General features: G+C 37.5%; 1 protein-coding gene across 35 annotated transcripts in view; it reads left to right on the top strand.

Annotated features, from left to right (window-relative positions):
* The window catches only part of PHTF1 (putative homeodomain transcription factor 1), a 70,797-nt gene that overhangs the window by 23,243 nt on the left and 20,039 nt on the right, over positions 1-27,515 (top strand). For 21 of the 35 annotated variants that reach the window (XR_004623375.1, XR_004623372.1, XR_004623369.1 and 18 more), the window contains 15 exons: positions 36-194; positions 5,291-5,447; positions 6,679-6,813; positions 8,755-8,914; positions 9,787-9,960; positions 10,066-10,155; positions 11,168-11,389; positions 14,109-14,237; positions 14,644-14,916; positions 15,682-15,813; positions 16,317-16,403; positions 19,948-20,103; positions 21,077-21,172; positions 21,589-21,714; positions 22,435-22,566. Coding sequence is in view for 1 of the 35 variants with exons in the window: in XM_002918246.3 (XP_002918292.1) it covers positions 36-194; positions 5,291-5,447; positions 6,679-6,813; positions 8,755-8,914; positions 9,787-9,960; positions 10,066-10,155; positions 11,168-11,389; positions 14,109-14,237; positions 14,644-14,916; positions 15,682-15,813; positions 16,317-16,403; positions 19,948-20,103; positions 21,077-21,172; positions 21,589-21,714; positions 22,435-22,455 (2,117 nt within the window). In the remaining 34 variants the exon portion in view is untranslated. Of the gene's footprint in view, positions 1-35; positions 195-5,290; positions 5,448-6,678; positions 6,814-8,754; positions 8,915-9,786; positions 9,961-10,065; positions 10,156-11,167; positions 11,390-14,108; positions 14,238-14,643; positions 15,133-15,681; positions 15,814-16,316; positions 16,404-19,947; positions 20,104-21,076; positions 21,173-21,588; positions 21,715-22,434; positions 22,956-27,515 lie in introns of those variants that run through there. The other 14 variants (XR_004623389.1, XR_004623388.1, XR_004623386.1 and 11 more) reach the window with 4 other exon arrangements.

Below are 27,515 nucleotides of genomic sequence, written 5' to 3'. Positions count from 1 at the left end.
AATGTTTGATGTTTTGTCTTATTGTATATTTAAAGGCTCAACATTTGCCAAAGCCAAACCTGAAATTCCATGGACATCTCTGACTCGGAAGGGGCTTGTTCGAGTTGTATTTTTTCCATTGTTCAGCAATTGGTGGATTCAGGTTACCTCTTTAAGAATCTTTGTTTGGCTGCTACTGCTTTACCTCATGCAAGGTAATTAAAGGGGTGGAATAAATTATGACAGTTTCTTTTTGCTGCTTTTGTTATTAGATAATGCAGACTTTACTGTTCTTATATTTACCCTTTCATTTGAGAGTTTAAAGTGCAAGGAAATGAAGGGATATACACCATTTGGAGATCATCTTAGATATATTTGCTCGCAGAGAGCAAACACAATTGTCTAACTCGTCTTTCTTGAATTTCTTTCTACCTGTCTCACTGGCCAGGCCTTTTCAATCCTTTCTTCTGTGTGACCTTTGAATATTGGATTACCTCAAGGTTGGGTCCTGGATTCTCTTCTCTAGGTACTCTCATCAAACCCCATTGTTTAAATATAGCTGATAAACTGTTGATTCTGAAATTTGTATCTTCAGGCCAGATCTCTGCTGAATTTCAGACTTGCAAATCTAACTGCCTGCTTTCAGGCATTGATGTATAGAGATTTAAAAGGTATCTTGAACCTATCATATCCAACATGGAACTCTGGATTTTTTTTTTCCCCATCATGGTCCACCACACCAGTATCGCTTTGCCTAGACCACTGGAATGATGTCTACTCTGAGCCTCCTTCATACCAACCACTCTTTTCACAGCAATTGGACAAATCTTTTACAGTAGAATCCGTATCACGTCTTCTTCCTGCTGAAAACCCTTGAGAGACTTCTTATTGGCCTTGGAGTGAAATCCAGACTCCTCACCACAGCCTGCAGGGCCCTCCATGATCTGGTTCCTTCTGGCCTCTCAGAGGCGTCTTACAGCACTCCTCCTTGCTCGCTGGAGGTATCATGGCCTTTTTCTGTGCTTCGAGCAGAGTTCTTCCTTCTGTTTGAAACAATCTTAAGGCTTTTCACATGGCTATCTTTTTTCTCATCTTTAGGATCTGAGCTCAGATGGAACTTTCCCTGAGAGGCCATCCCTATCTATACTTTCTAAATAGTCCTACCATTTCTCAGGAATCTATTTTAATTTCTGTATTATACAACTACGTGATGTTGGCTTTTCTCTTCTCACTATGTACAGGAGCCCAGCACATTCTCTTTACCACTATATGGCCACTGTCTACCAGGAATACTTTGTAAAGTGTTGTGCATGTAACCTCATATGCACTCTGGTTATACCCGAACAAAAAGACATGAATTAGAACAGAGTAAGTGAAGGTTGGGTTAGGATAGAAGGATTTGGGGTGATTTTTGTTCTCTCTTATGTGTGTCGGTTTTTTTGAGTTGTTTAAATTATGCAGGGAAAAATAAACGTATGAATTTACAAATATATAAGTTTAATTTTCTAAAGTTGTAACAATGCTAATAGAATTTCTACTGAAGATAGAAATGTCTGTGTCTGCACTACCCAGTCCTATTGGCTGTTGAAGACTTGTAATGTGGATAGTGTGAATAAGAAACCGAATTTTTAGTTTTTTTTAATTGTAATGAAATAGCTGTCATTTTAATGGCTACATAGTATTCCATCATATGGATACACCATCATTTAAAATGATCATTTTCATGTCTGTGATTCTCTCATATGGATTTACCATAAATACTTTTTATAGCTACTCAATATCCCATTATATAAAAATACCATAATTCATATAACTGTTCCCATATTGTAAGCATTTAGATTGTTCCTGGGGTTTTTTTTTCCTATTAATAATGCCATCATGAACAAAATTTTCCATATTTTATATTATTTCTTTAGAATTTATTCTCTGAAATAGAATTAAGAGATCAAAGAATATAAACATTTTAAGGCTTTTAGTGCATAAAATGAAATTGCTAGTGGCACACTTCTTTTGGAAAGTAGTGGATGAGAATGCCTGTTTTACCACAGTCTGACAAGCATTATTATAATTTTAAAGATTGTTACCTACTTGGATATACAAAACATTGAGTTTTGCTCATTTAGTCTGCATTTTTTTGGTAGCTTGTAAAGGTGAAGTTAAATGTTTTTCCATGTGTTCGCTATTGAAGAATTTCTCTCTTGTTGAGATATATTAAATTATATATATTAAATTTTCATACACATCATGGTCTATTTCTAAACACATATTCTGCACCATCGATTTGTCTTGTTATTCTCATATCTGCACCACGTTTCTCTAATTACTATAATTGTTGAATATGTAGTAACATTGAGCAGAACCATTCCTCAAGTATTCTGCTTCTCCAGTATTTTCTTAGGTGTTTGAACTTGCTAATTTTTTTCAAAATAATTTAGAATTATTTTATCCTAATCGAAACAAAGAAGTAGTTTGGAATTAGACTGTAATCTCCCCTTCCCATGAAGATGTAGAAATATTTGGGGGGAATGGGAAGGATATTGATATATCTCACTTTTTAATCAAGTCTTCTGTTTTATTTCTCAGTAAAGCTTTGTAGGATTTTTATTTCTTATGAGGCCTGTTTAGATCTTCTAAAAGTTAAACTCAAATTTTTTATTGCGGTGAAATATACATAACATGTAATTTACCATCTTCACCATTCTTAAGTATACAGTCGGTGGCATCAAGTCCACTTACATTGCTGTGCAACCATCACTACTACCATCCATCTCCAGAACTTTTTTCATCTTTCCAAACTGAAACTCTATACCTATAAAACAGTAATTGTGTGATTCCCCAAATCCCCCCCAAGCTCAGGCCCCTGACAACCATTCTGTTTTCTTTCTCTGTGAATTTGACTACTCTAGATACCTCATGTAAGTGGAACCATGCCCTGTCTGTCCTTTTGAGCCTGGCCTATTGCACTTAGTCTAATGTTTTTAAGGTTCATCCACACATAGCATGTGCACTTCCTTCCTTTTTAATGGTGAATAAGAATCCATTATATGTATGTCCCATATTTTGTTTATATATTCATCTGTCAGTGGACACTTCAGTGCTTCCACATTAAAGTAAAATATTTGTTTTTATTTTTGTTGCTCCTGCAGATATGACGCTTTTTTTTTTGTTTTATAAATTTCAACTGGTTAGTGCTGTGACATTTGAAAACTATTAGTTTATGTTTAAAATTGTTATAACCCACCACTTTGTTAAATCCTCATTAATTTCAGTAGTTTTTCAGTGCTTCGCTCACATTTTCTAATTATGCAACCACGTTGTCAGTAAATAGTGAAAATCTGGTCTCCTCCTTTTTCATACATTTCATTTACTATTATTGAATTAGTCAGCATTTTCAGAGCAGCATTAAGTAATAACAGTAAGAATGGTCATCCTTTTGTCCCTGATTCAAAGTGTCTTCCTTAGTATGATGTGTGTTGATTTCCTCTTTAGTACATTAGGGACATGTTTTCATATTCCTGTTATTTTAGAAGAGATTGGCATTTAAGATTAATTCTAAATCAGGAACAAATGTTGATTTTTATGGAATGCCTTTTGACTATAGGAGTTGGCCAAACTCACAGGTTAAAGATACAGTCCTTCATAAGACTCCCTTCACTTCAGACGCCAGCCTCACTTTGGGAGTTCCCAGGGCTACCATTACTTCTGACCCACTGGCTACAGTTTTGAAGGTCCCCTGCTGGTAACTTTGATAATTCACCAGAATGACTCCCAGAATTCAGGAAAGTACTATACTTACAAATACAGTTTTATTATACTAAAAGTTATATTACATGAATTAGAAGAGATGCATAGTTTGGGAGAAATCCAAACAGGAAGTTTTCATCATCTTCAGGTACATGGTACCCTTTCTGCCATGATGGGCAGCAAGACTAACAGACTATTGCCAGTCAGGGACGCTCACCCAAGCTTTGGTATCCAGAACTTTTACTGAGGGTTTATTATATAGGCATAACCACGTGAGTCATTGGCCACGTAGTCAACTCAGTCTTCAGCCCTCCTCCCCACTCTCCCCCAGAGGTCAAGCTGGTACACTGTAGCTCAAAGCCTCAACCCTCTAGTCACGTGGTTGGTTTCCCTGGTATGGCTACCCCCATCTGTAGTCACCTCATTGGCATAAACTATCAGGTTTGGTCCAAGGAGCCCACTGTGAATAACTTCCATCACTTGAGAAATTCCAAGGATTTACAGGTTACTTCCCAGGAATCAGGGACAAAGGCCTTTTACACAATTGTCAATTGAGATATTTTGTATATATGTGACCCAAATTGCATGTTATTAAATTATTAGATTGAATCATTTCATTCAGCAAATTTGTAAGTGCCTACCATGTCTATACATTTATAGTTCTATCAAGGCTCTGAGATAGATTTTTCTTTCCAGCATAAACCCTGCATGGTCTTGGTGAATTATTCAAATTTATGGTGATAGTATTTTAGTTACTCATTTAACAAATATTAAGTATCCATTATGTGCAACTTACTGATCTAGCTATAGCAGTGAGCCAAATAGACAAAAATCCCTTCATTCATGGTGCCTGCTTTTCATTAGTAAGTTTATACCCACATTCACAAGCTAGCAAGGTCTGTAGTTTATTGATTTGGTGCCATCATCGATATATTTGGGTGATAGGGTGTTAGGGCATGAAATGAATTTGCTAGCTTTGTCGCCACATAGGAATAGTTTGTATATCACAACAATTATCTTTATGTTAAAGTCATCTATGACATTACGGTATCTGGGGTTTTTTTGGATGTAATTTTTAATGTTTTTCTGTTTCTTTCACCATTGATTTCTTTGGACAGTTCATATGCATATGTGAAGAGGCATGATAGCATAGTAGTTAAGAGTAAGGACTCTAGAGCCCAGTTGCCTGGGTTCAAATCCCAGCTTTGCTAATTGCTACCAGTACAGGTGTGGGCCTTGGAAAATATTGTTCCTCTGAGCAGAACAACACTTCATAGCATGTATCATACAGCATCTAGCTGTGGTGGAGAGCCTTTTGAAATATCTAGATTGTTATATTGCCAGGAAAGCAAATCTTCAAACACATTAGTCTTCTCTTGCTCTGTGACCTAAGGCTTCAAGTTTTCACTCACCTGATGTGCAGGTGGATTGCACTGTAGAAAATTGGGTGCTTTTACCTTGTACTTTTTAAATCGATAGATTTTTGTAACAATAGTTTGTGCAGTTGCTAGGAATACATATAAAGATGAGCCTTTATGTTTTACATTTTGAAACCTCTTCTTTTCAGTTATAGCACTCGTGTTATATTTTATGATGCCTATTGTGAATGTAAGTGAAGTACTCGGACCCTTGTGCCTTATGTTACTCATGGGAACTGTCCACTGTCAAATTGTGTCTACTCAGATAACAAGGCCATCAGGAAACAATGGAAATCGGAGAAGAAGGTAAGATGAGAGGTTACACTTGTAGTTGTGTATTTTCTAGAAGAGGCATTATACACACTTACAAAATCTTTGGTGAAATTAATAACAAATCTTCCTGTTTTGCGTGCCTTTTTAAAATTATTTTTTGGCTTTCACTTTTCTTCCTGATGATGGGAAACATTGTCATAACCTTTTAATCCCAGGTGGGATTTTGTTATACAGTACAGTGGTTTGAAAGGAAAAATCTGATACTATGTTATACTTTATTAAAATTTACCTTAAATAGTGATGTTGAAAACACATTCTTCAAAATACAGTCTCGATCAAAATTCAGTGAAAATTCACTGTATAAATAAGGATGTTAGTGCATAAGGTTAGCGCTACTAAAATTTTTACCTTTTTTCAATGGTACATAATAAAAATGAATTTCTAAGTATTCTGAGCTTTTAATAGAGGTGAATTTGACTTTTCTACACATTGAATTCACTTCATGTTTTTATTGGTTTTGTGCTATGGGTGGTTTGGAACTGTTAAAGGTTTTTTTAAAGGTAAATTTAGGTATATTACCTTCCAAAAATTATATTATCTTTCCTCAGAATATCTGTAGATTTTTGTTCCCCTAAACAGTTGGTAAAGAAGATTTTTTTTCATTTGGTGCAATGAATTTCAACATATTTATTCTTATTTTTGAATGTTACTTTCAAAACTTTTTTTTTTTTTTTTCAAAAAAAGGATTCCTTGAAAATTCTGTTCAATTAATTGAATGATTTCTAAGGAAATCACATGCAATGTATCCCATTGGTGATTTATAGGATATATCTTTTAATGGCTTCAGGTATCAATACAAAGGATCAGTTGCTGTCATTTCATGTTCTCTGATGAAGTGTGTCCAACGTATAGATTTCTGAGATCCATATTTAAAGGAATTGTTCCTTCTGCTAATGGTGTTGAGTGTTCCTGAAAAAGCTCTCAGTCATATGTACGAAAATTTTCTTCTAGTAATGTTTTGGAATATCAGCTCCATTTCTTTAAACATTGAACAAAATGATAGCATAGGACTTTGGTTTGGAATCCAGTCTTGCCCTTCAGTCAGAAACATTCTTGCATGATTTATCCTCATTATATGAAATTCATTATACTTCATTTCACATTGTAACCCATTGGTATCATTTTCTGTAGGGATATTTAGGGCAGAAATATAAAAGTTCTTGAATCATCTGAAGTTATTGGAATTTTTTTTTCTTTTTTGTAGAAAATTACGGAAAACTGTCAATGGTGATGGGAGCCGAGAAAATGGAAATAATTCTGCTGATAAAGTCAGAGGAGTAGAAACTTTGGAGTCTGTTCCCTTTATTGGTGGTTTTTGGGAGACTCTCTTTGGCAACAGGTGGGAAGTCTCACACTGGAATGTTTACTTGATTTTATATTCACATTAGTGTTAACCTAGTATGTAATCTAAGTAGGAGAACACAGTGTAAGCATATTATAATTTTGGTGTGAACATTAAGGGTTCTAGAAGGATTTGCTTCCTCCAGGTGTCTCCACTGTCTGTCAGATTACCCACAAGTCCAGGAGTCTACCATTAAAGTTTCATTCTGTGTGATCTTTAATGATATTTTAGATCACAGGTTCACAGAAATATAAATACTTGGAAAGGGTAAATATTTTAAGCTATACTGGCTACCATCTTGAAGGAAAAAAGAATTTTAAAAAGATCAGGTATTTTTCAGTGTGAAAGCTGACACCTCTTCAGAAATGGGATGCAGGAAGCTGGTGTTGATGGGCTGTAGGACAGAAAGGGAAATGGATCCAAGACCAATTCTATCTCCTTCATGATTTTGCAGTGTCTTGACAACACTAGTCTGACTTGAAATACTTATTTTGTCATATATTAATGATTACAACTCAAAAATAAAGTGCTTTTGCAGCTCCTTTTTTGAAGATAAAGTACATGTTTCCCACACTTTCCAAAAGTAGAGTGTTTCTATGAACCCTTCTGTAGGCCCAAATGGAACAAAGCGAAGAAGCTATTACCATGAAATCATATGGAAAAATTTCTGAGCCTTCTCAGGCCCAAAAAATAGCCTCTCTCAGGCTTTTCTGATACCTTAGGGTGCATCTTGCTAACAGACGCACAAAAGAACTTGAGACAAAGCGCAGATGCTCACAGCTGCAGTTGAAAGCTCTGGCGGCTTGATGCTGAGATGCTGAGTGTAGCTCCCGGGGAAGGAGCTCCAAGGGGTCAGCTTGCCACCGGCGGGCATGCTGCTTCTGGCACAGGCTTGCTGCAAAACAAATGCTGATTGCTAGTTTCACCTTACACCCTTTCTCGAAAAAGCAAAAATCCTCTTCAGAGTTCTTCCGGTTTGCCAACCGCGGTCCTAACGTAGGTCTTTCATAAAAGCAAACTTTTGTTTTGCTTTTGTGAACTTTTGAAAAGTGGGGGATGCCTGTAAATTCACATACTTTCCTGAAGATAGGTTACACGCTTTAGTTTGCGTTCTTCATGCTGAACCTCGTGCTGCGTACCAGGCATCCCTGTTCTGGAGATTTTTACTGTCCAATCAGGAAGATAAGAGTTTGATGCAATCACAGCAATGTAAAGATAGCATAAGTGGTTACTTGCTGACTAAAGGCCAGGCAGTCCAGCAGACAGTGATTATTCAGGGCTGAAGTAGTCAGCAGGAGGAGTCAAGAATTGCTGGTCTTTGAAGAACCAGGAGAGGGAAGACATTTCTCTGAGTGGCATAAACAGGTGATGTGAGGTAGGCATTGGCACTGTGTGTGAGAGGGAAAGTGAAGACTGAACCCACTTCCTTGCAAAACTGTGAAAAGAAGAGGCTTACTCTCAAAATTAATTGTGATAAGTCTCTGGAGGCTAGAGATACCTGTATCCTGGCTTCCTACACTCTTAGGCAAGCTAGAAGCCTGAAAAATGTGATTTCTCAATTTTCTTGATTTCCAGAATAATATACAGTTGACTCTTGAGTGCAGGGGTTAGGGGTGTCTGTGGACCAGAAGCCTTACTAATAACGTGAATAGTTGATAGACATATATTTTGTATGTTATATGTATTATATACTGTATTTTACAGTCAAGTGAACTAGAGGAAAAGGAATGTGATGGAGAAAATCATAAGGAAGAGGAAATACATTTATAATGCTGTACTGTATTTTTTTTTTAAAAGATCCACAAATAAGCGGGTCCTGCAGTTCAAACCCGTGTTGTTCAAGGGTCGACTTGAATTCTTCAAAATTAGATGATTTCGTGAAAGATAGTACTTTAAGAAAATAAGCCAGTAATCTTTTTTTTTCTTTTTTAAAATTAGGATTAAAAGAGTAAAATTAATATGTAACAAAGGGACTGAAACTGACAACGACTCAAGTTGTCTGCATCCTATCATCAAGAAGAGACAGTGTCGACCAGAGATTAGAATGTGGCAAACAAGAGAGAAAGCAAAATTTTCAGATGGAGAAAAGTGCCGCAGGGTAAGATTTAGATGATTATATATATACATATATTTATAGATAAAATCTTTTCTTTCCTGTGTAAAATTGCGCTATTCTTAGACTCTGCTAGAGAAATCAAATAGATACTAATAGGTTTGTGTAATTTGTCTTAACAGATAAACGTAAAACCACAGGTCACAAAAAGGAGAATAACACATGAAGACTCTAGTTTATTCCTTTAATTTCTAGGACTAGAACTTGTTATTTCATCGGCTACTGATCCAGCCTTAGCAGTAGGCTGGTAGGTTTCATCAACAGATCAGTGTCAAGGCCGCTGTGTCGTATTCCAGAGATGCAGTGAGCATATGATGGGGGCTTGGGGAAGCTATTTTCTAGGTGTAGCAGGGATGTTCTGTCTCTAAAACTACACTTCCATTGTATAGTCTTGAAATCTTTTCTCATTTGTTAGACTGTGGCATTTAGTAATTACAAAATAGCTAATAGTCTTGAGCCATTACCGCCACCAGGCACTCTCCGAAGTGCTTTACACGTAGTACGTCATCTAATTGTCGCCGCAGCTCTGTGAGGTAGGTGCTTTATCATCACTGTTCAGGTGAGGGACTGGAGGCTCAGGTTACTTGCCTCTGGTTACATCGCTAGTAAGTAGAAGGGCCATGACCCAGACGCAAGCCTGTGCTTCTAACCTCTACCTAATACATCAGTGAGCCTGTTCAGTCCCAAGAGAGTTCGCTGTTTCTCTTCATTGCGACCCAAGTAATACAGAGGCTTGTTCAGTTTTGGTTTACTGTCATCATTTCTTAGTGTTTACGTGCTTTTTTGTTTTCATATGTGCCACTCCCTAGAGTATTTTGGGCTGTCCCCTGTGAGGAAGTGGCTTTTCTCTTTGTTAGGAGGCTTTCGGGCGTCTGGGTAATGGGATTTCAGATGATCTGTCAAGTGAGGAGGACGGCGAAGCCCGGACGCAGATGATGATGTTGCGTAGGAGTGTGGAAGGGGCCTCAAGTGACAACGGCTGTGAAGTCAAGAACAGAAAATCGATCCTTACCAGGCACCTAAACACTCAGGTAGTGTTTAGTTTGTCAAAGTACCGGCATTAACTCCTAAGTCATTGAATGGTAACAAGATATTGGACATGTGTTCCTTTTGTTTGTTGGCTTGATTTGCGGCAGGTAAAGAGGTCCACTCCCAAGTGGTGTCACATTGCACGGGATTCGGACAGTCTGGCTGAATCAGAATTTGAATCGGCAGCCTTCAGTCAGGTAATGTATCCTTCTGATGGGTCACCGTTCAAGGCCCAGTCCTGAGCGAGTGTAATAACTTCATCCATTACTTTTTTTTATCGGTTGTCTGAGAGTAGTGTTTGTATTTGCCTGGCCTCCCCTGCCACCAGTGGTCTGACTCCCTCCCTGGTGGCTTTCATGTGGCTACTGACCCCCAGAAAGCGAAGGAGCTCGTTTCACTTTGACTGTAATCTTACAAGTGTCATAGATGAGCTGATGCTCAGCAAGAGCTTCCTCAGTCCCCAGAGGACGAGAAGGTTCCCTGATACTTACTTGCAATATGGAGCTCATTCTTCAGCTTCATTCCTTTGTAAGTGGCACTGATGCTGATGAAGACGTATTTTTGAGAAAGGACCCCTGAGAGGTGGGAGCAGCAGATCCCATGATGCAGCTCACGGGGATATTGTCCCTTTGGAAGGTTATCATTCAGAGGTGAGCGGGGTAGATGGTGATAGTGTGGTTTTTGTTTTGATTGACAAGGCAGTTGGGGTTTCTGGAAAAACTTGCGTGTTTATGTTTGTACTGTAGGAGAGCTGCATTGTGCATCCTTTTCACAGTCCGACTATCCTTTCCATGTTTGGCTGGGCCCCCGGGATGGGACTAGATCTGCAGTCACGCTCCCGGTGTTTAGAGTAGGGGACACTTTGGGTGTGTCAGAAGGCTCGGCCACACCTATGTCCAGCGTAGGTCCTCGGGATATGCTTGCAGAAGTCACTCATCCCGGGGAACTTGAGTGGAAAAAGCTCATGATTTGGCAATAACTTCTTAGAGGGAGTCCTTTTAAAATCCTGCTTGTTAGAGAGTCATCGGAGTTCAACATTGACATATTAACATGTTGTTATTGTTCCGTGAAGCCTTGTGGGGGTCAACTTAAGAAAGCTTGCCAACCATCACCACAGATAACTTGTTTTACTTTCATTTCAGGTGTCTGATTGCTTTTAAAAATGAATGAAAAAAATATATAGTTTTGGTTTTCTGTTTTCCTTGAAAGGGCTCTAGGTCTGGCATGAGCGGTGGCTCTCGAAGCCTCAACATGTCGAGAAGAGACTCAGAAAGCACCCGCCATGACTCGGAGACTGAGGATATGCTATGGGACGACCTGCTGCATGGCCCAGAGTGCCGGTCATCTGTCACCAGTGACAGTGAGGGGGCCCATGTGAATACCCTTCACTCAGGGACCAAACGTGACCCCAAAGAAGATGTTTTTCAGCAGGTTTGTAAAGGTGATGGTAACAATAGCCAATACTCACTGTATATTTACATGCCAGGTACCATATTATCTCACTTGACTTTACCATAATCATATATGGTAGAAGCTGTTATTATCTCTAATTTAGAGATGAGAAAATTGAGCATAGCCTGTAAGTGAAGATGTTGGGATTAGAACTCAGTGGAGAGTACTCTGGAGTTGCCCTGCCCTAAATTTTTCTTCATAATGCTTTTTCCTCATTATTTTCCTTAGAATGATCCTTAATGTTCATTTTATGTGAGCAGGGTTGTTTGGTCCATCAACCTCATATTTTCGTAGACATCACAGTGTTATACATGAATTACTAAGAAATGGCATTGCTTGCTTCTCTAATAATGTATAAACCAAGTGAAGCTTTTAATTTGAGGTTTTATATTAATATCATAAAATCAGATAGCCTGGAGTTAGAGATTCCTTAGAAGGTATTTGAACCTTCCAACTGATGTAGGAATTCTCATGAGGTAATAATAGTTGCTTCTTCTTGGGACTGTTGTGATAGATCTGATGAGATAATATAAAGTGCTCAGCACAATGTCTGGCCAAGATGAGTACCCGGTAAATGTTAGCATTATTATTAGTATCCCCATCAGATGATCGGTGGCCTCTGCTTAAATACTTCTAGAGCTGGTGTGATTGTTACTTCATGAGAGAGCTTTTTCTACTGCTGGGTAGATTGAATGGTTAGAAGTGGTTCTCAAATCAATATTTCAGATCTTTCGCGGCAATGATTGTGATTTCTTCTGTTTTGATTGTTGTTCTTTAGGCTAAATATTTCCACAGTGATTTATAAATACCTGCCGGTGGATATTCATTTGTTGAATTAGTGAATTTTCTTGACTCTAGGATACCATTGATTTAGGTTACACATTTTCATGAAAAAAATCTTGCTTCATTAGATGTATACAATTCTTAAAGACTAACCAGAAGCAACATACACTTTCTCGTGAAAGCCTTAAGCTTTTTTCCTTCCAATTTTGCTATCAAAGCTTGAATCTAAATATTCTTTACATTCAGTCTGAAGATTCATCTAAATTACATTAGCCCTCAGTCGTTATGCACGGTATCCTGATGATCTTGACCTCCTTTGCACTTTTGGGATTTTCAGTATAATTTTAAGGCATATATAAGAATAACTAGGTTATATGAAACTCAGCGTATCAAAGGGAATTCATATCTCCCAATTCCCCTGCCTACCCTGTTCTTCTTTTATTCCCCATATTTTTGAATGCCACCACTGACCACCTAAGGCAGAAACCTTGCAGACCCCACCGTCTCCAGCATGTTTCTAATTGGTCCTCACATCGTCTTGACTCCACTGAATAATATCTGTCTGTCTACTTGTGTCTCCCCTGCTTGGGGCTCTCTGGATCCTTACAGCAGCTTCTGTGGGCTCGCTCCCTTCATCTGCTCTTCCACAAGACGGCCAGAATGACGCCATCCCTCTTAAAATCCTTTAACTGCTATTTTCCCCCATTGGGATTATTTGCTTCTGTTTCTTCATTTGCCCCTGACTATCCCCCCGCCCCCACTCTGAACTTCTTTCAGAGCTGTACTGTTCCCCATGTGCCTCTGGCTTATTTGCCTGGAACACACTTTTCTCTGACGCTCGTTCCTTTGGCTCACTCCTTTTTCTTTTTCGGGTCTTGGCTTGAATGATACTTCCTTAAGAAGCCTTTTTCATTTGCTCCTGAAGCTCTCTTTCCTTCCCTTACCACGCCGTTTAGTAACTTTACTTAATCATGTCTCCAACCGCCTGTAAGCTCCTTCATATCAAGGACAGCGTCTGTCTTGTTCTCCATTGTATCTGTGGTGCATGTTACATAGGCGGTGCTTCATACATTTTTTGGCTTCATCAATGAATAAATCAATAAATGCTCATCAGCATTATGCTAAGCATTGTAGTCGAAAGAGAAGAAATACACCATGTGGTCCTTTTTTTAGAAATTTATATTTTAGTTTGAGGACAAGATGATTATAGGGGAAGTAAGTAGAGGACATTAGAAAAGTAGCATATAATTACATGCTAATTTGTCTGATATAGACTCTAAGGGTCTTTGATTTCAGAGAAGGGCAGAATATATAGGCTTGTGGCAGTGAGCTGACTGTGTTGGTGAAATGGGACTTGAGTTGGTACTTGAAGAATAAGAACTTATATGGCAGAAGAAAGTAGCACTTTTTTAAAAATCTTGAGCTTTCTCCTCTTGAGCTTTCTTTTCTATGCTTTTCTGCATCCCGATTAGATCAGAGAAAAGCTGAACTCAGTCATTCATGTAACATGTAAGGCCTATTAGCGGCTCTCCTACCTAACTTCCTTCTACCTCCGGTGCAGTCACGTTGTTCTAGAAATACTTTTCTCCTTAACATACCACGAATACACCAAGCTTAGCCTCACTTCCAGACATTTAGACAGGGAGGCCACCTTGGAGATCACGGAATCCTACCTCCCATCATCACAGAAGCTGTTTAGCCTCTCTCCAGGTAAGAAATTGGCTTGTTGAAGAGAAAGGGACCAGAGATGAGCATCATGGAGGCGGCCATTGGCACGATGAGCTCTGGGAGGGAGAGAATAGAATGATGAGGTCCAACACTGGTGAATGTGGCCTGAGAACTGAACAATGGGGAAAAATCTAACGGACGAAAGAAAGAAGGGTGGATGAAAACAGTTTTATATTTTTCTTTTTAGAACCACTTATTCTGGCTTCAGAACTCAAGTCCTGCCTCTGATCGAGTTAGTGCAATAATCTGGGAAGGGAATGAGTGCAAAAAGATGGATATGTCTGTGTTGGAAATAAGTGGCATCATCATGAGCAGGGTGAGGTTTCATGAGTTTTCAAACTTCTCAGAAAACTGTTTAATGATCAGCTATTTCATAAGATCTATTCAGTGATCAAAAGACTAACTGCTTTTGAAACAAAATATATATATTTTTAATTTTGTTGTTAGAATCTTGACTTGGTAGTATATTTTTGTATTTGTGACAAAGTTCTCTGTGAACGTGATCAATTATTCAGGTATACTCTGCAAATATTCCTTATCTTATGTAAGCCTGAATTTTAATGAAATTTAAGAGTCCTAAATCTGCACATTATTTTTATTTGTACTTCTTTTAGCTGTAAAACAGATTTAGTTTTTAATAATCTAAATGGTACTTGATAAATCCTGCTTTGTAAGTCCGTTTAACTGTGTAATAATGATGGACATTTTAAATTAATTCCCAGGTCAATGCATATCAGCAAGGAGTAGGTTATCAGATGCTGGGAAATGTCGTCACCATTGGATTAGCATTTTTTCCTTTTTTACATCGACTTTTCCATGAGAAGAGCCTCGACCAGCTAAAGTCCATTTCAGCTGAGGAGATCATTACTCTCTTTTGTGGGGCACCACCTGTTACACCTATTATTATTCTGTCTATGATTAATTTTTTTGAACGATTGTGTCTTACTTGGATTTTTTTTTTCATGATGTGTGTGGCAGAGAGAACATATAAACAGGTCAGTAGAGAAGTAAAATTCCTTGCCTCCGCTTTTGCGTATGATATTTCATTGAGTTGATTTTGTTCTCTTGATTTGTTCTCTCTCCAAAAGTTAACGTGGGCAATGAAGGATTGACGAGTGGGCTTTTGGTATTTGTGGGTTTAACACTCGTGATATTGATTATTCACAGATGACATGTTGTAATCTGGCATTTTGCTGAGCTCACGTGTAGGGGTAAGTGATTTAAGCAGAGGCTTAGAGCCTAGCGGACTTCATAGGACCTGTACCTCAGCGCACCTTTAGGCTTGTTTACCCATAACATCTGTAGCTGTTTCTTAAGTCAGAATGTTTCCATGGGAACTGGTCCAGTGAGAAATAGATTTATTGAATTTCGATAAGAATTAGGAATTGAGGACTTGATATCATGGTGATATGTGCAAAAAACGTGATTTTGAATGGAAATGTAATCCAGGACTAAACCAGAATTCTGTATAAACATTTGTGTTTGTGAAGTTGGGGATTCACAAAGGTCTCCAAAGACTATTCCTTGAAAATGTCAAGAGTGTATCATTTTAGGAAGACATAAATTACGATGGAATGTGCTTTGGAAGCAACAGGGTTCATGAGCTATTGACTTGGTCTAAGTGACCACTGATTAGCATTTCATCCCTTTATTATTGTTTATATACTGGGAATATTGCTTAAATTATATAAATAAATACACAGAGACACGACACACATGTACCTTTTACTTTGTGACTTTTTTTTTAAAACCTCCTCTAGAGATTTTTATTTGCAAAACTCTTCAGCCATATTACCTCTGCCCGGAAAGCTAGGAAATATGAAATACCTCATTTCAGACTTAAAAAAGTGGAGAACATTAAGATATGGTTATCACTGCGTTCCTTTCTAAAGGTGAGTTTCATTGGACTAGCCACAGAATGTATGTGAGAATATGTGGGAAACCTGCCCACTGAAATTGCTGGCAGCCGATACTCAGCAGTGTGGTTAGTTCTGTGCACTGGACAGATCGTATCAGTGGCCGACAGGCATGCTGGACACCAAGTTGGAGGTGACGTACCTGCTGAGCTGTTAGAGGCCAGTAAAGAAGAGCTTAGAAAGGGAGAAGACAATTTAAATTCCTAGGGCAGAATCATAAACTGAAAGTCTTTTTCTGACTTTTTGGAAAATATTCCAGCTGAAAATACATCAGTGAATCACTCACACCCTTAATTTGGAACAGCATGAATTTTGGTGCTTAAAGTTAAACATGTCCAAAATGTGTTAAAATCCTACGCCAGAAACTTCTTATAAATGTTTATTTTCACATTAATGTAGTAAAGAGTGTGAATGATGCGAGGGCCTTTGCTGTCTCTAACTATAATCTTAAACGTTAACTTATGCGTCTCACTCCACAGAGACGGGGTCCACAGCGTTCAGTTGATGTAGTTGTATCTTCAGTCTTCTTACTGACACTTTCAATTGCTTTCATTTGTTGTGCCCAGGTAAGCGTTTCGTATCTGTTTTAATGAAAAATGGAAATTCTAATATGGTTCAGTATCTGTTTTAGATGTGTGCGCATGCGTGTGTGTGTGTGTGCGTGCGTGCGTGTGTGTGCACGAGACAAAAATTTATTTCTCAAGAGCAAGGCACCAGCATGGTTATGTTGAAATATCTATTTTTTTTAAATGTATCTAAATTTCTTTTACTATTTTGAATACTTGTTAATTTTCCTTACTTTTGAAATGATGATAAAGTAATTCTGAGTGCTTTAAGACTCTAAGATCACTCTAATTTTAGTTGGCAATTTTTGACTGATAATAAAGCTGTCGTGCCATGAGGGTTACAAAATATTCATTTATCTAACTCCATCTTTTCTTCCACACATTTGATAGTTGTCACTCTATAGTTGACCTTTCCTTTGTTTCCCTTCCCCTTCCTCCCTTCCTTCCTTCCTTCTTTCCTTCCTTCCTTTCTTTCTTTTATTATAGACTCATATATTCTGGTTTTTATCTAATAGATTGTAATCTATTACTCTATTTCTTTTGAGGCCTAAATTGTCCCGGGTTTGGCCAGTGGGAGACCCTTGAAGCCCCCTCCTATATCCTTTCAACAGGTCCCTGTATTTTTTGGGGGGGTGTGGGGGTGGACCTCTGTGCTTTCTTCATTACAAGAAGTTACAGGCTTATCTTGTATTGTTCCATTTATTGAGTTTTAACTTAATTCTGCTGTGGTCAGAGAACACATTCTGAATGTTTTCACTCCTTAGAAATTTGTGGAGGCTTGCTTTGTTATCTGGCATATGGTCAGTTTCATTAAATCCCCATCAGCACTTTGAAAGAACTTGTATTCTGTTGTTTGGGTGAGCAACATTCTTTCTACGTAAATTAGTCCAAGTTTATTCATTGTGTTGCTTGCATCTCCTGCTTCTTTACTCATGTTTTTGGTCTGCTTATTCTGTCAGCCAGTGGCAGAAGTGTGTCCACTGTGATGGTGAATTTCTCTTTTTTTCCTTTAATCTCTGTCAATTTTCACTTCATATATCTCGAAGCTGACTTTTATGACCTTCATAGTTATTCTTTTCTCAACCCAGGACCACATGTTGCATTTAGTTGTTCTGTCTCTTTAGTCTTCTTTAACCTGGAAAAGTGTCAGGCTGTCTTTGTCTTTCATGATCTTATGAAATGTCTCTGAATCTAATGCTTCTTTTTTTTTTTTTTAAGATATTTATTTATTTGACAGAGAGAGACAGTGAGAGAGGGAACACAGGCAGGGGGAGTGGGAGAGGAAGAAGCAGGCTTCCAGCGGAGGAGCCTGATGTGGGGCTTGATCCCATAATGCCGGGATCACGCCCTGAGCCGAAGGCAGACGCTTAACAACTGAGCCACCCAGGCGCCCCGAATCTAATGCTTCTTAACTTAAAGTCTACTCTATTTTGATATTAACTACACCAGCTGTCTTTTGATTAGTTTTTGCATGTTATGTCTTTGTCTACCCTTTCATTTATTTTGTCTTCATATTTGAGTCATGTTTCCTGTAATCAACATATCTTTTTTTTTGGTTGCTTGTTTCTTTTTCTTTCTTTCTTTTTTTTTAAAGATTTTTATTATTCGACAGAGATAGAGACAGCCAGCGAGAGAGGGAACACAAGCAGGGGGAGTGGGAGAAGAAGAAGCAGGCTCATAGCAGAGGAGCCTGATGTGGGGCTCGATCCCATAACGCCAGGATCACGCCCTGAGCCGAAGGCAGACGCTTAACCGCTGTGCCACCCAGGCGCCCCTGGTTGCTTGTTTCTTAATCCAGCTTCACAGTCTTAGTGTTTTGGATGTCTGGTTCATTTACATTTAATGTAATTGCCATAAATACAAATACTATTTAGTTCCTATTTGGTCTCCCTGTTAATTTTCCTTTTTCTCTACTTTCTTGCCATCTTTTATTAATCTAATATTTTATAGTATTCCATTTAATCCTTTCTGTTAACTTGTTATATGTTCTTTTACTACACTGACCTCAAAGATTACAATGTACATCCTTAGCTTATTATAGTCAAATTATTAATTTCTGCTTCCTTGATAATGCTTGGACCTTTTACACTTATCTCATTTACCCATTTGCCCATTATTAGTGGTCTTCATTTAAATTTTACATATATTTTAAACCCACAAGATGTAATTATTATTTTTTATAGTCAGTTATTCATTTATATTTACCTACATATTTACCCTTTTCATTGCTTTTCATTAGTTCTTGCATATCTGTTTTTCTTTAGAATTATTTTCCCCCTGTTTGAATAATCTTCTTGGTGATGAATTCTGTTTTCGTTTGTTTAAAAATGTCTTTTATCACTTTCATGTTTAAAGGATGTTTTTGCTGAGTATACATTTCTGGGTTTGCCACTTTCAGTACCTTTAGGATTCTGTTGTCTTCTGATTTCCATGTTTTCTCTTGAGAAGTCAGCTATTAATCTTATTGCTGCTCTTTCAAAAGTAATGTCCTCTTTCTCTGGCTGATTTTAAGAGTTTTGCTTTGTGTTTGGTTTTATAGCCATTTGGCTGTGGTTTGTGTGTTATCTATTGCTACACAACAAACCTCCCTGCCGAAAAGGTGGGCCTAGGTTGTTACTAGTTGTTAGTTTCATGCCCTAGTTATAACTGATTGGCAGGGTGGACTTGACCCAGGCTACACTAAATGTATCTCTCTTTCGGAAATGAGGACTGAAAAGCTGAGATATCAGTGGTGGGCTTTGGAAAAGAAAGGTCTGTAGGGGTCAGTGCAGCCAGTAGGGTGTTATGATAAACCAAAGCTGGAACAAATCAAAGTTGGAGGGAGCAGTAAACAAGGGTCTTGCAAGGCAACAGAATTAGCTAAGAGGAGTGGTGACAGGAGCCCAAATGGCCCTCGAGGAAGAGAGATGGAGAAGGAGGCTGCTCTGTGACTTCCTGGTTTTCCAAAGGCCAGCATTTGGTTTCAGTGAGGGTTCTCTGTATATTTTTCAATCAATTCCATTTTACCTTGGGCTTGCTTGAGTAAATTTTGAAAAAACCAAAGACTTACCAGAAAACTTGGCACATAATAGGCACTTGATAACTAGTAGCTGCTGCTGCTGCTATTCGGATCCTCAAATGGGGTAAAGAACTGATCCTTAGGACTTTCTAGTCATACCAGTAGGATGGGCCACATATTTTAGGAAGCTCTACTAGTCATATAAATGCAAATTTAATACTTTGAAAAATGGTTACCATGTAATCGTGAGTGGGCACACTAGTGGTTAAAAGGCCAGAAATGTGTTTGTCTTATTTTACTTGTTGTATGTTTTCCTCCTTTGTTACTTCCAGACTTTTGCTGTCTTTCATGCAAAGGAAAAAATCATGGGAACTTAGAGAAATAGATAGTGATTAGTTAAATAGATAATGCTTTATATGAGTATTAAACCTCTTCTGCTTTGCATATAAAGTATCGGTAACTTATAAATCCTTTTAAATTGCTAAAGGAGTGACTATAGATTTTGAGACAGTTGAAAAACTTAACTATTTTTGGTCCTTTGTATAGGTTCTTCAGGGGCATAAAACTTTCCTGAATGATGCTTATAATTGGGAATTTTTGATCTGGGAGACAGCTTTACTACTTTTCTTACTGCGTCTGGCTTCATTGGGGTCTGAAACCAATAAGAAATACAGCAATGTTTCAATATTACTTACTGAACAGGTATTGATTGGTCCTTGTCAATTTGGTTCTGTGGTTAGAGATGGCATCATAAGATTTGTGCAGAAGATTAAGGGTTGAGTCTAGATTTAGCACTTTCTAGCTATATGAACTTAGAAGTCACCCAGCTACTATGTAAGTGTTTCCTCCTTATAAAATGAGGGTAATAATCTTCCCCACCTGTTCCCAGGATTGTAAGAATTAAGATCTTATATATTAAAATTATTTTGTATATTATAAAGGTATCTTTATTGGTAGTAATGGAACATGGTTTTAATCTCATATTCCATATCAAATATGAGATCTTTGTAGTACTTGTCATTTAAGCATGTTTAATAAGCCACTTGAATTTCTTCTGTATCAGCCATAGAATACATTCAGTGTTTGGAAAATGCTTGCTCTTTAGTATGTGACTGGATTTTAAGACTAGGAAATGTTTCTTATAAATATAGAGTAGTATAAAGGGTTTTTGTTTATTTGTTTTTGATTTCATGTTTATCCAAAAGTTTTAAATAAAAACATTTGGTATCATTAGATTTTCTTTTTTTTGCCTTAGAATTATAGTGGAGAATATTTCCTAGCAGAGAAAAAATAAGGAAATAGCAAGTGAAAAGCAGCAGCTATCTTCTTACATCTCATTAGCGTTTCCTGAGGATGTTAGATTATATGGGGGACATAGAACATATGAAGGAATTCACGTTAATTGTTATGTTATAATTAGTATCACACTTTTCATTGTTTTGATATTTAAAATACTACTTCTTTTTTTTTTAATCCACTAAGTGACTTTTCTTTGCCAAATATGACTGACTGGGCTGGGGGGTAGGGTATGTGACTTATGTGTTCTGTAGAAATAGCTTCAGGAATTTCAGAATTTATTTTATTTGAAAATATTACCCTCGAATCTGCCAGACTTGATGCAGTATAGATAGATCTTTTTTGTGACATTTGCCTTAATCTCTCCTTTTTCCCTTAGATTAATTTATATCTTAAGATGGAGAAAAAGCCGAATAAGAAAGAACAGCTTACTCTAGTAAATAATGTATTAAAGCTGTCCACCAAGTTATTGAAAGTAAGTAATATCCTGTGATACACTTTTACTAGCACTTAAATCAGTGCTTTACTTACCGGAGGCGACCCTAGTAACAGATCGATGCCAGGCTGTGTTCATTCAAAATGCCAGCTTGATAGTTGGGGTTAATGACTATATAAAAAAAAATTTCCCATCTCGTTACCCAGGTTCTGGTGATTGCTGACGTCTGTCACATTTTTCAAATTAAAAATGACATAAAATGCAAACCCACATTTAAACACAGAGCTGGTGGAAAAGTAGGTGTCTGTTACAGGTGTTTTGAAAGCAGCTACTAGGCATGAAGGAAAAATGACCTGATGCAGTTATCCTCCCCAAGACCTAAAAAACAGCCCAGAAAATACTTGCGGCCATCGAGAGGCCATGGATCTCATCTCCGTCCTTTCATGTTTTTGTAGGAGCTGGACACACCATTTAGACTCTATGGACTGACAATGAATCCCTTAATCTACAATATAACGCGAGTCGTTATCCTTTCTGCTGTCTCAGGTGTTATAAGTGATCTTCTAGGATTTAATATAAGAGTAAGTGAGACCAGTACCCTGTAGCATCTGCCTTAGTCTTTTTTTTTTTTTTAACGATTTTTTATTATGTTAGTCACCGTACAGTACATCCCCGGATTCTGACGTAAAGTTCGATGCTTCATTAGTTGCGTATAACACCCAGTGCACCATGCAATATGTGCCCTCCTTACTAGCCTTAGTCTTAAAAATTACCAACTATAATAATCCTTGCTCTTCACCTGTGTGTGTGTGTGTGTGTGTGTGTGTGTGTGTGTGTGTGTGTGTGTGAGAGAGAGAGAGAGAGAGAGGGAGATTGGGAGCCTGGAGACTGGCCTGGAAAGAACTCTTGAGGCAAAACAGGTGAAATAGACGTGTTAATGGTGGTGCCCAGGCTTCTTAGCTTAGGTTTTCTCGTTTGACACAAGCATAATAGACTGTGCTCTTGAATGGAACAAAAAATCACGTTTGGCTCTCATGTCAATCTAATAGCATGGGCTGGGGAATGGTCGTCTTCTCATCTAGGGAAATACATAGAGGCAGAGTGAATGAAAACCCAAGCCCCATGAACTGCAATATGTCATTTTGACCCTGGAAGTTGTTCATGTTTCTTCGCTGTGGTGTTCTGTGGTTGCTATTGCTCTTCTTATGTAAGGGTTCTCAGTTCATAGTCATGTAAGTGGACCTGTAAGCCCCAACTGTTGGTCTTAAAACTAACTTATTTTGGTGATTTTCTTTTCTTAGCTGTGGAAAATTAAGTCCTAAGCTGAGCCATGTACCTGGACTGTCCCCTTGCTGGCATCAGTACTTACCCATTAAGAAAGGAGAGGACTTGCAGAAACCATGAGACACCGACCTGCTTGTTCACACACAGAGGTGCCCTCAGCTCTGCCTAATCTTATGAATGGTGTTTTCAGAGGAACAAATCCTTTTCCAGCTGGGAGTGCATGCCAAAAATTGTATTTTCACAGTTTTCAAATAATATGAATACTCAGATCATGCGTTATGGTAATAAGGACAACTTTCTAAGTTAGGAAATTGATTTTGGGCATTTCAGTGCTGTGACAGTTATATTGACTGCAAGTAGTCTTTTGGGTTACTATGGTAGAGGCCCAACGCATGAAGAAAATATCCTCTATTGGAAATGGCAAATTCAGTACTTTTCTATTACGTCTATACAATTGGAGATTTCTTTTCTCTAGCAAAGAGATATCAAATTTAAACTATTTTAGGTTGAACCCGAATAAAAGAATTTTATTGGAGAATTTCAGTTTCTAGGCTTTTTTGTTGTTGTTGCAGAAAAAAAAAAACACCTTTTAAACTATGAGTTTCTGTTAACTATGGAGAAAATTGTAATTAGTTTACAGTTTTGAAGTTAATCCTAGTAACTGTATTAGTTGTTGGGGAAAGAGACATGCATGTAATGTGCCATGTAATTCAGCATGTGAAGTGTAAGTGTATGCATACACGTTTATGCCCATCACACAACACGGTTTCCACATAAATCATCTGAGCTGTTGCCTATCACAGTGCTAAGTGAAGCATGGGTAGTTTGTCTGTTGTATGGCTCAAGGTACCCGACCCTCGGTTCAAATTCAGATCCTTCGTGTCTATACTCAGCTGAGTTATGCCTTTGATGATTTGGATTCCCTCATCAGCATTCCCTGTTACACACATGCATATACATATGTTAATGAAAACTCTCATAGCCTACATACAATTCTTGCTCTTGAAGCTGTCCGCTTTGAAGTCTCTCTTGAGGCAAGTTGAAAGTCTGAACATTTTAATGATAAGATTTTGTGAATTTTTATTTTATCTTATTGTTTTATTGAAATAGAATTAACCTACAGTGTTACATGATTTTCAGGCATACAATATAATGTTTCAACAATTCTATACTTTAGTGCTCATCACATGAGAAGCGTACTTTTATTCCCCTTGACTTTGTGAATTTTTAGAAGGAAATAATTTAGAAACTTAGGGATTACATGTAAAGAATGTACCCACACAAAATCAGTGTATCAATTATACATATTCTAATGTGCAGGAAGATTTTTGAAGTTTAAAGATGAATTTCTTGAGAGTCCAGGGATTGAGATCAGACCTATCTAGGTTCATATCCTTGGCTCTGTGACTTACTAGCTTCATAATCTAAGGCAAATTACTTAACCTCTGTGCATCTCAATTTATCTGTTAAATGGGAATAACTACTACCTAATAGAGTTTTTAAGGTTGAATGAAATTATCATGTAAGGTACTTAACACAACATATAGTGTATAGCACTTTGTGAGTCATTTGTTGTTACTATTTAAGACCTTTAAAAAAATCTTTCACCAATAGACTCCTAACTGTGAAGATAGAAACATAGGAAGCAAGGTTGCTGAACTAGGAGGGATTACCAAAAACTTGCAGCCATTTTAAATGCTGTATGAGAGTTATAATTTCTTTCAAAGGTACAGCCCCATTATAGTGATTTGCCTGTTGAAGCAACTGTTTTGTAAAGCTGCTTTAGTATCTCATCAGATGACTCCTAGAAATCATGCTTTTACTATTTTCCATAAGGAACAATAGCAACTCAATCAGTGCAAGATTGAGCTCAGTGCAAATTTCAGATGAAGAAAGCTCATACCTGTATCTTTTTCTCCTGCAAAAAAACCTGTTTGGTTTTTATTTACAACTTTTACACAGTGCATTGTTTAGTTTAAATGCAGTATTTAGAATAGTTTACTCTTATGGGTTGTTTCAGTTACAGTTTTGATAGTGTATAATTGGTTTAAATTACTTTTCAGGTGGATAAAATTATATATAAGTTAAGCTGCTCATGTTGGAAACAGGAATCATTCTTGATTCCTTCCTCTTCCACAAACTTCACATCCAGGCACCAAGTCTTTGGATAATTGTCTTCTAGATATTTTTCTAATCAGTCCTCTGTCCTCCATACCCATTTCTACGACCCTAGTTGATGTCAATGTTCTTTGTTTTTGTGAACAAGTTTATGCTCCCTTTGCTCTTACATATGTATGGCCCCTTGTCCCCCAAGCCCAATCTATTCTTCTCAGAAAGTTAGTTTTACTATCTTTCCTAAAATGCAAGTCTCGTCATTTAGAATCTATTAGTGGTTTACAATTACTTTGAAGATAAAAATCCAAAATTCTTTTAGCAATGTGTACAGGCCCACCTTGTTGAGAAAGATTTCTGAATCTATATTTGAAAGATATTTTTGCTGGGTATAAAACTCTAGTTTTAAAAGTGTTGTTGCTCCACTGCCTCCTGGATTGTGTTGTTTCTGACAAGAAGTCTGCTGTCATTCTTATCTTTTTAAACCTCTGCTGCTTTTAATTTAAGGTTTTTATAAAATTTGTGCAGTTTAATTATAATGTGCGTTGGTGTAGTTCATGATTTTTGTGCTTGGGATTTGTTGCATTTATTGGACTTGTGGATTTATATAGTTTAATTTTGTCTGTTATTTCCTAAAATACGTTTTCTCTACCCCACTCTCTCCTACCTCCTTCTGGGGCTCCAATTTACATGTATGTTAGTCTGCTTGAAATTGTCACACAGCTTACTAATGTTTTGTACATTTCCCGTCTTCTTTCTCTGTCTTTAATTTCAGATAGTTTCTGTTGCCATGTCTTCAAGTTCACCAACTTATTCTTCTGCACTAATTTGCTGTTAATCTTACCTAATGTATTTTTGTCTGTGGAAGTTCAATTTTTAAAAAATCTTTCATGTCTCTCCTTAATATGCTATTTCTTTTCTCTACCTTGTTTAACATAATAAATATATTTATAATAGAAATAGTAAATAAGGACATTAAAAAAGTATCATCGGTGTCATATTTTGGTTTGTTTTAATGATTGATTTTTCTTGTTTTGGGTAATATTTTCCTGCTACGTTGCATCCCTGGTAATTTTTTAATTTTAAATTTTATACTGTTGGGTGTTGGGTTTTTGTGTACATGTGTGTATTCTTTTAAATCTTCTTGAGCTCTTTTTGGAATACAGTTAAGTTACTCGGAAACAGTTTGATCATTTCAAAGCTTGCTTTGAAGCTTTGTTAGGTGGGCCAGAACAGTCCTGGTACTGAGGGCTACTTTTCTCCCCTACTAAAGCAATATCCTCCTAGAGTATTCAACCCAGTGTTTATTATATGAGGTTTTTCCAATTTGACTGTGGGAACGCAAACTAGTCCCAGCTCAGAATGTCTCTGCTTGCTTCTTTTTGATAGTCCTTTCCCTTTTATTTGGTATTTCCCAACAACAAGTATTGCACTGGTCAGTACTTACCTAAAGACTTGAAAGGAACCCTCTGTACATTTTTTTGGAACTGTCCTCTCTAAGCAGCTGTCTTCTCTCTGGTACTCTGTTTTGCAAATTCCAGCTGTCTTGGCCTTTCCGAATTCTTAACTCTGTCTCCTCAACACAGCAAGACTGCCTGGTTCAGTTTGGGTTCCCCTTTCCTGTACCACAGCCTAGAAATGGCCTCTAAGCAATAATCTGGGGCAATCATGGGGCTCAACTCATTTAATTCCCTTATTACTGTCTATTGTCCAACATTTAAAACCCATTTTTCATATACTTTTTTCCTTCCCCCCCCCCCCAGTTGTTTAAGGTGGAAGAGTAAATGTCTGTTCCTCTGATGACCCTAAGGTAGTTCCCTGTCTTTCCTTGTTATTGGTTACATGGCCCTATTCATTTCCTTCAGGGCACTTATCACAGTCTGATTTCTTGTTTGTTTATTTTTACTGCAGAGAAGCCCTTTACTTCTTTTTAAAAAAATATTTGCTTTTAATTGAAGTAAAGTTTATATGCAATATTATATTAGTTTCAGGTGTATAATACAGTGATTTGACATTTACATACATTATAAAATGCTCACCATGGTAAGTATAGTTACCATCTGTCACCATACAAAGTTATTACAATATTATTGTCTACCTTCCCCATGCTGTACTTACACCCCATTTTATTTACAATAAAACTAAAAGCTTATTTGTTTTATAACTGGAAATTTGTACCTCTTAATCCCCTTTGTCTATTTCACTCGTCTTCTTATTCCCCTCTCTTCTGGCAGCCACCACTTTGTTCTTTGTATTTATGAGACTGTTTCTGTTTTGTTTGTTTTGTCTTTTAGATTTCACATATAAGTGAAATCATATGGTATTTTTATTTCTCTGTCTGACTTATTTCATGTAGCACAACACCTTTTAGGTTTATTCATGTCACAAATGGCAGGATTTCATTCTTTTTTATGGCTGAGTAATATTCTAGTGTGTGTGTGTGTGTGTGTGTGTGTGTGTGTACACAATATCTTCTTTATTCATTCATCTATCAATGGATACTTAAGTTGCTTATCTTGGCTATTGTAAATAATGCTGTAATAAACATAGGGAAGCATATATCTTTTCAAATGAGTGTTTTTGTTTTCTTTGGATAAATACCCAGTGGTAGAACTACTAGATTGCATGGTATTTGTCTTTTTAATTTTTTTTAAAGTTTTTATTTATTTTTTGGCAGAGAGAGAGACAGTGAGAGAGGGACACAAGCAGGGGGAGTTGGAGAGGGAAAAGCAGGCTTCCCACTGAGCAGGGAACCCGATGTGGGGCTTGATCCCATGACCCTGAGATCATGACCCGAGCTGAAGGCAGACGCTTAATGACTGAATCACCAAGGCACCCCTGTCTTTTTGATTTTTTGAGGAACCTCCATGCTATTTTCCAAAGTGGCTGCATAAAATTTACTTTCCCAACTGTAAACCAACAGTGCAAGAGGGTCCCCTTTTATCTACATCCTTGCCGACACTTGTTATTTGTGCTTTTGATACTA

This window comes from Ailuropoda melanoleuca, chromosome 2 (genome assembly GCF_002007445.2).
Source record: "Ailuropoda melanoleuca isolate Jingjing chromosome 2, ASM200744v2, whole genome shotgun sequence".
NCBI lineage: Eukaryota > Metazoa > Chordata > Mammalia > Carnivora > Ursidae > Ailuropoda > Ailuropoda melanoleuca.
Note: the sequence above shows the minus strand (reverse complement) of the source record. Positions and strands in the feature narration are given on the sequence as shown.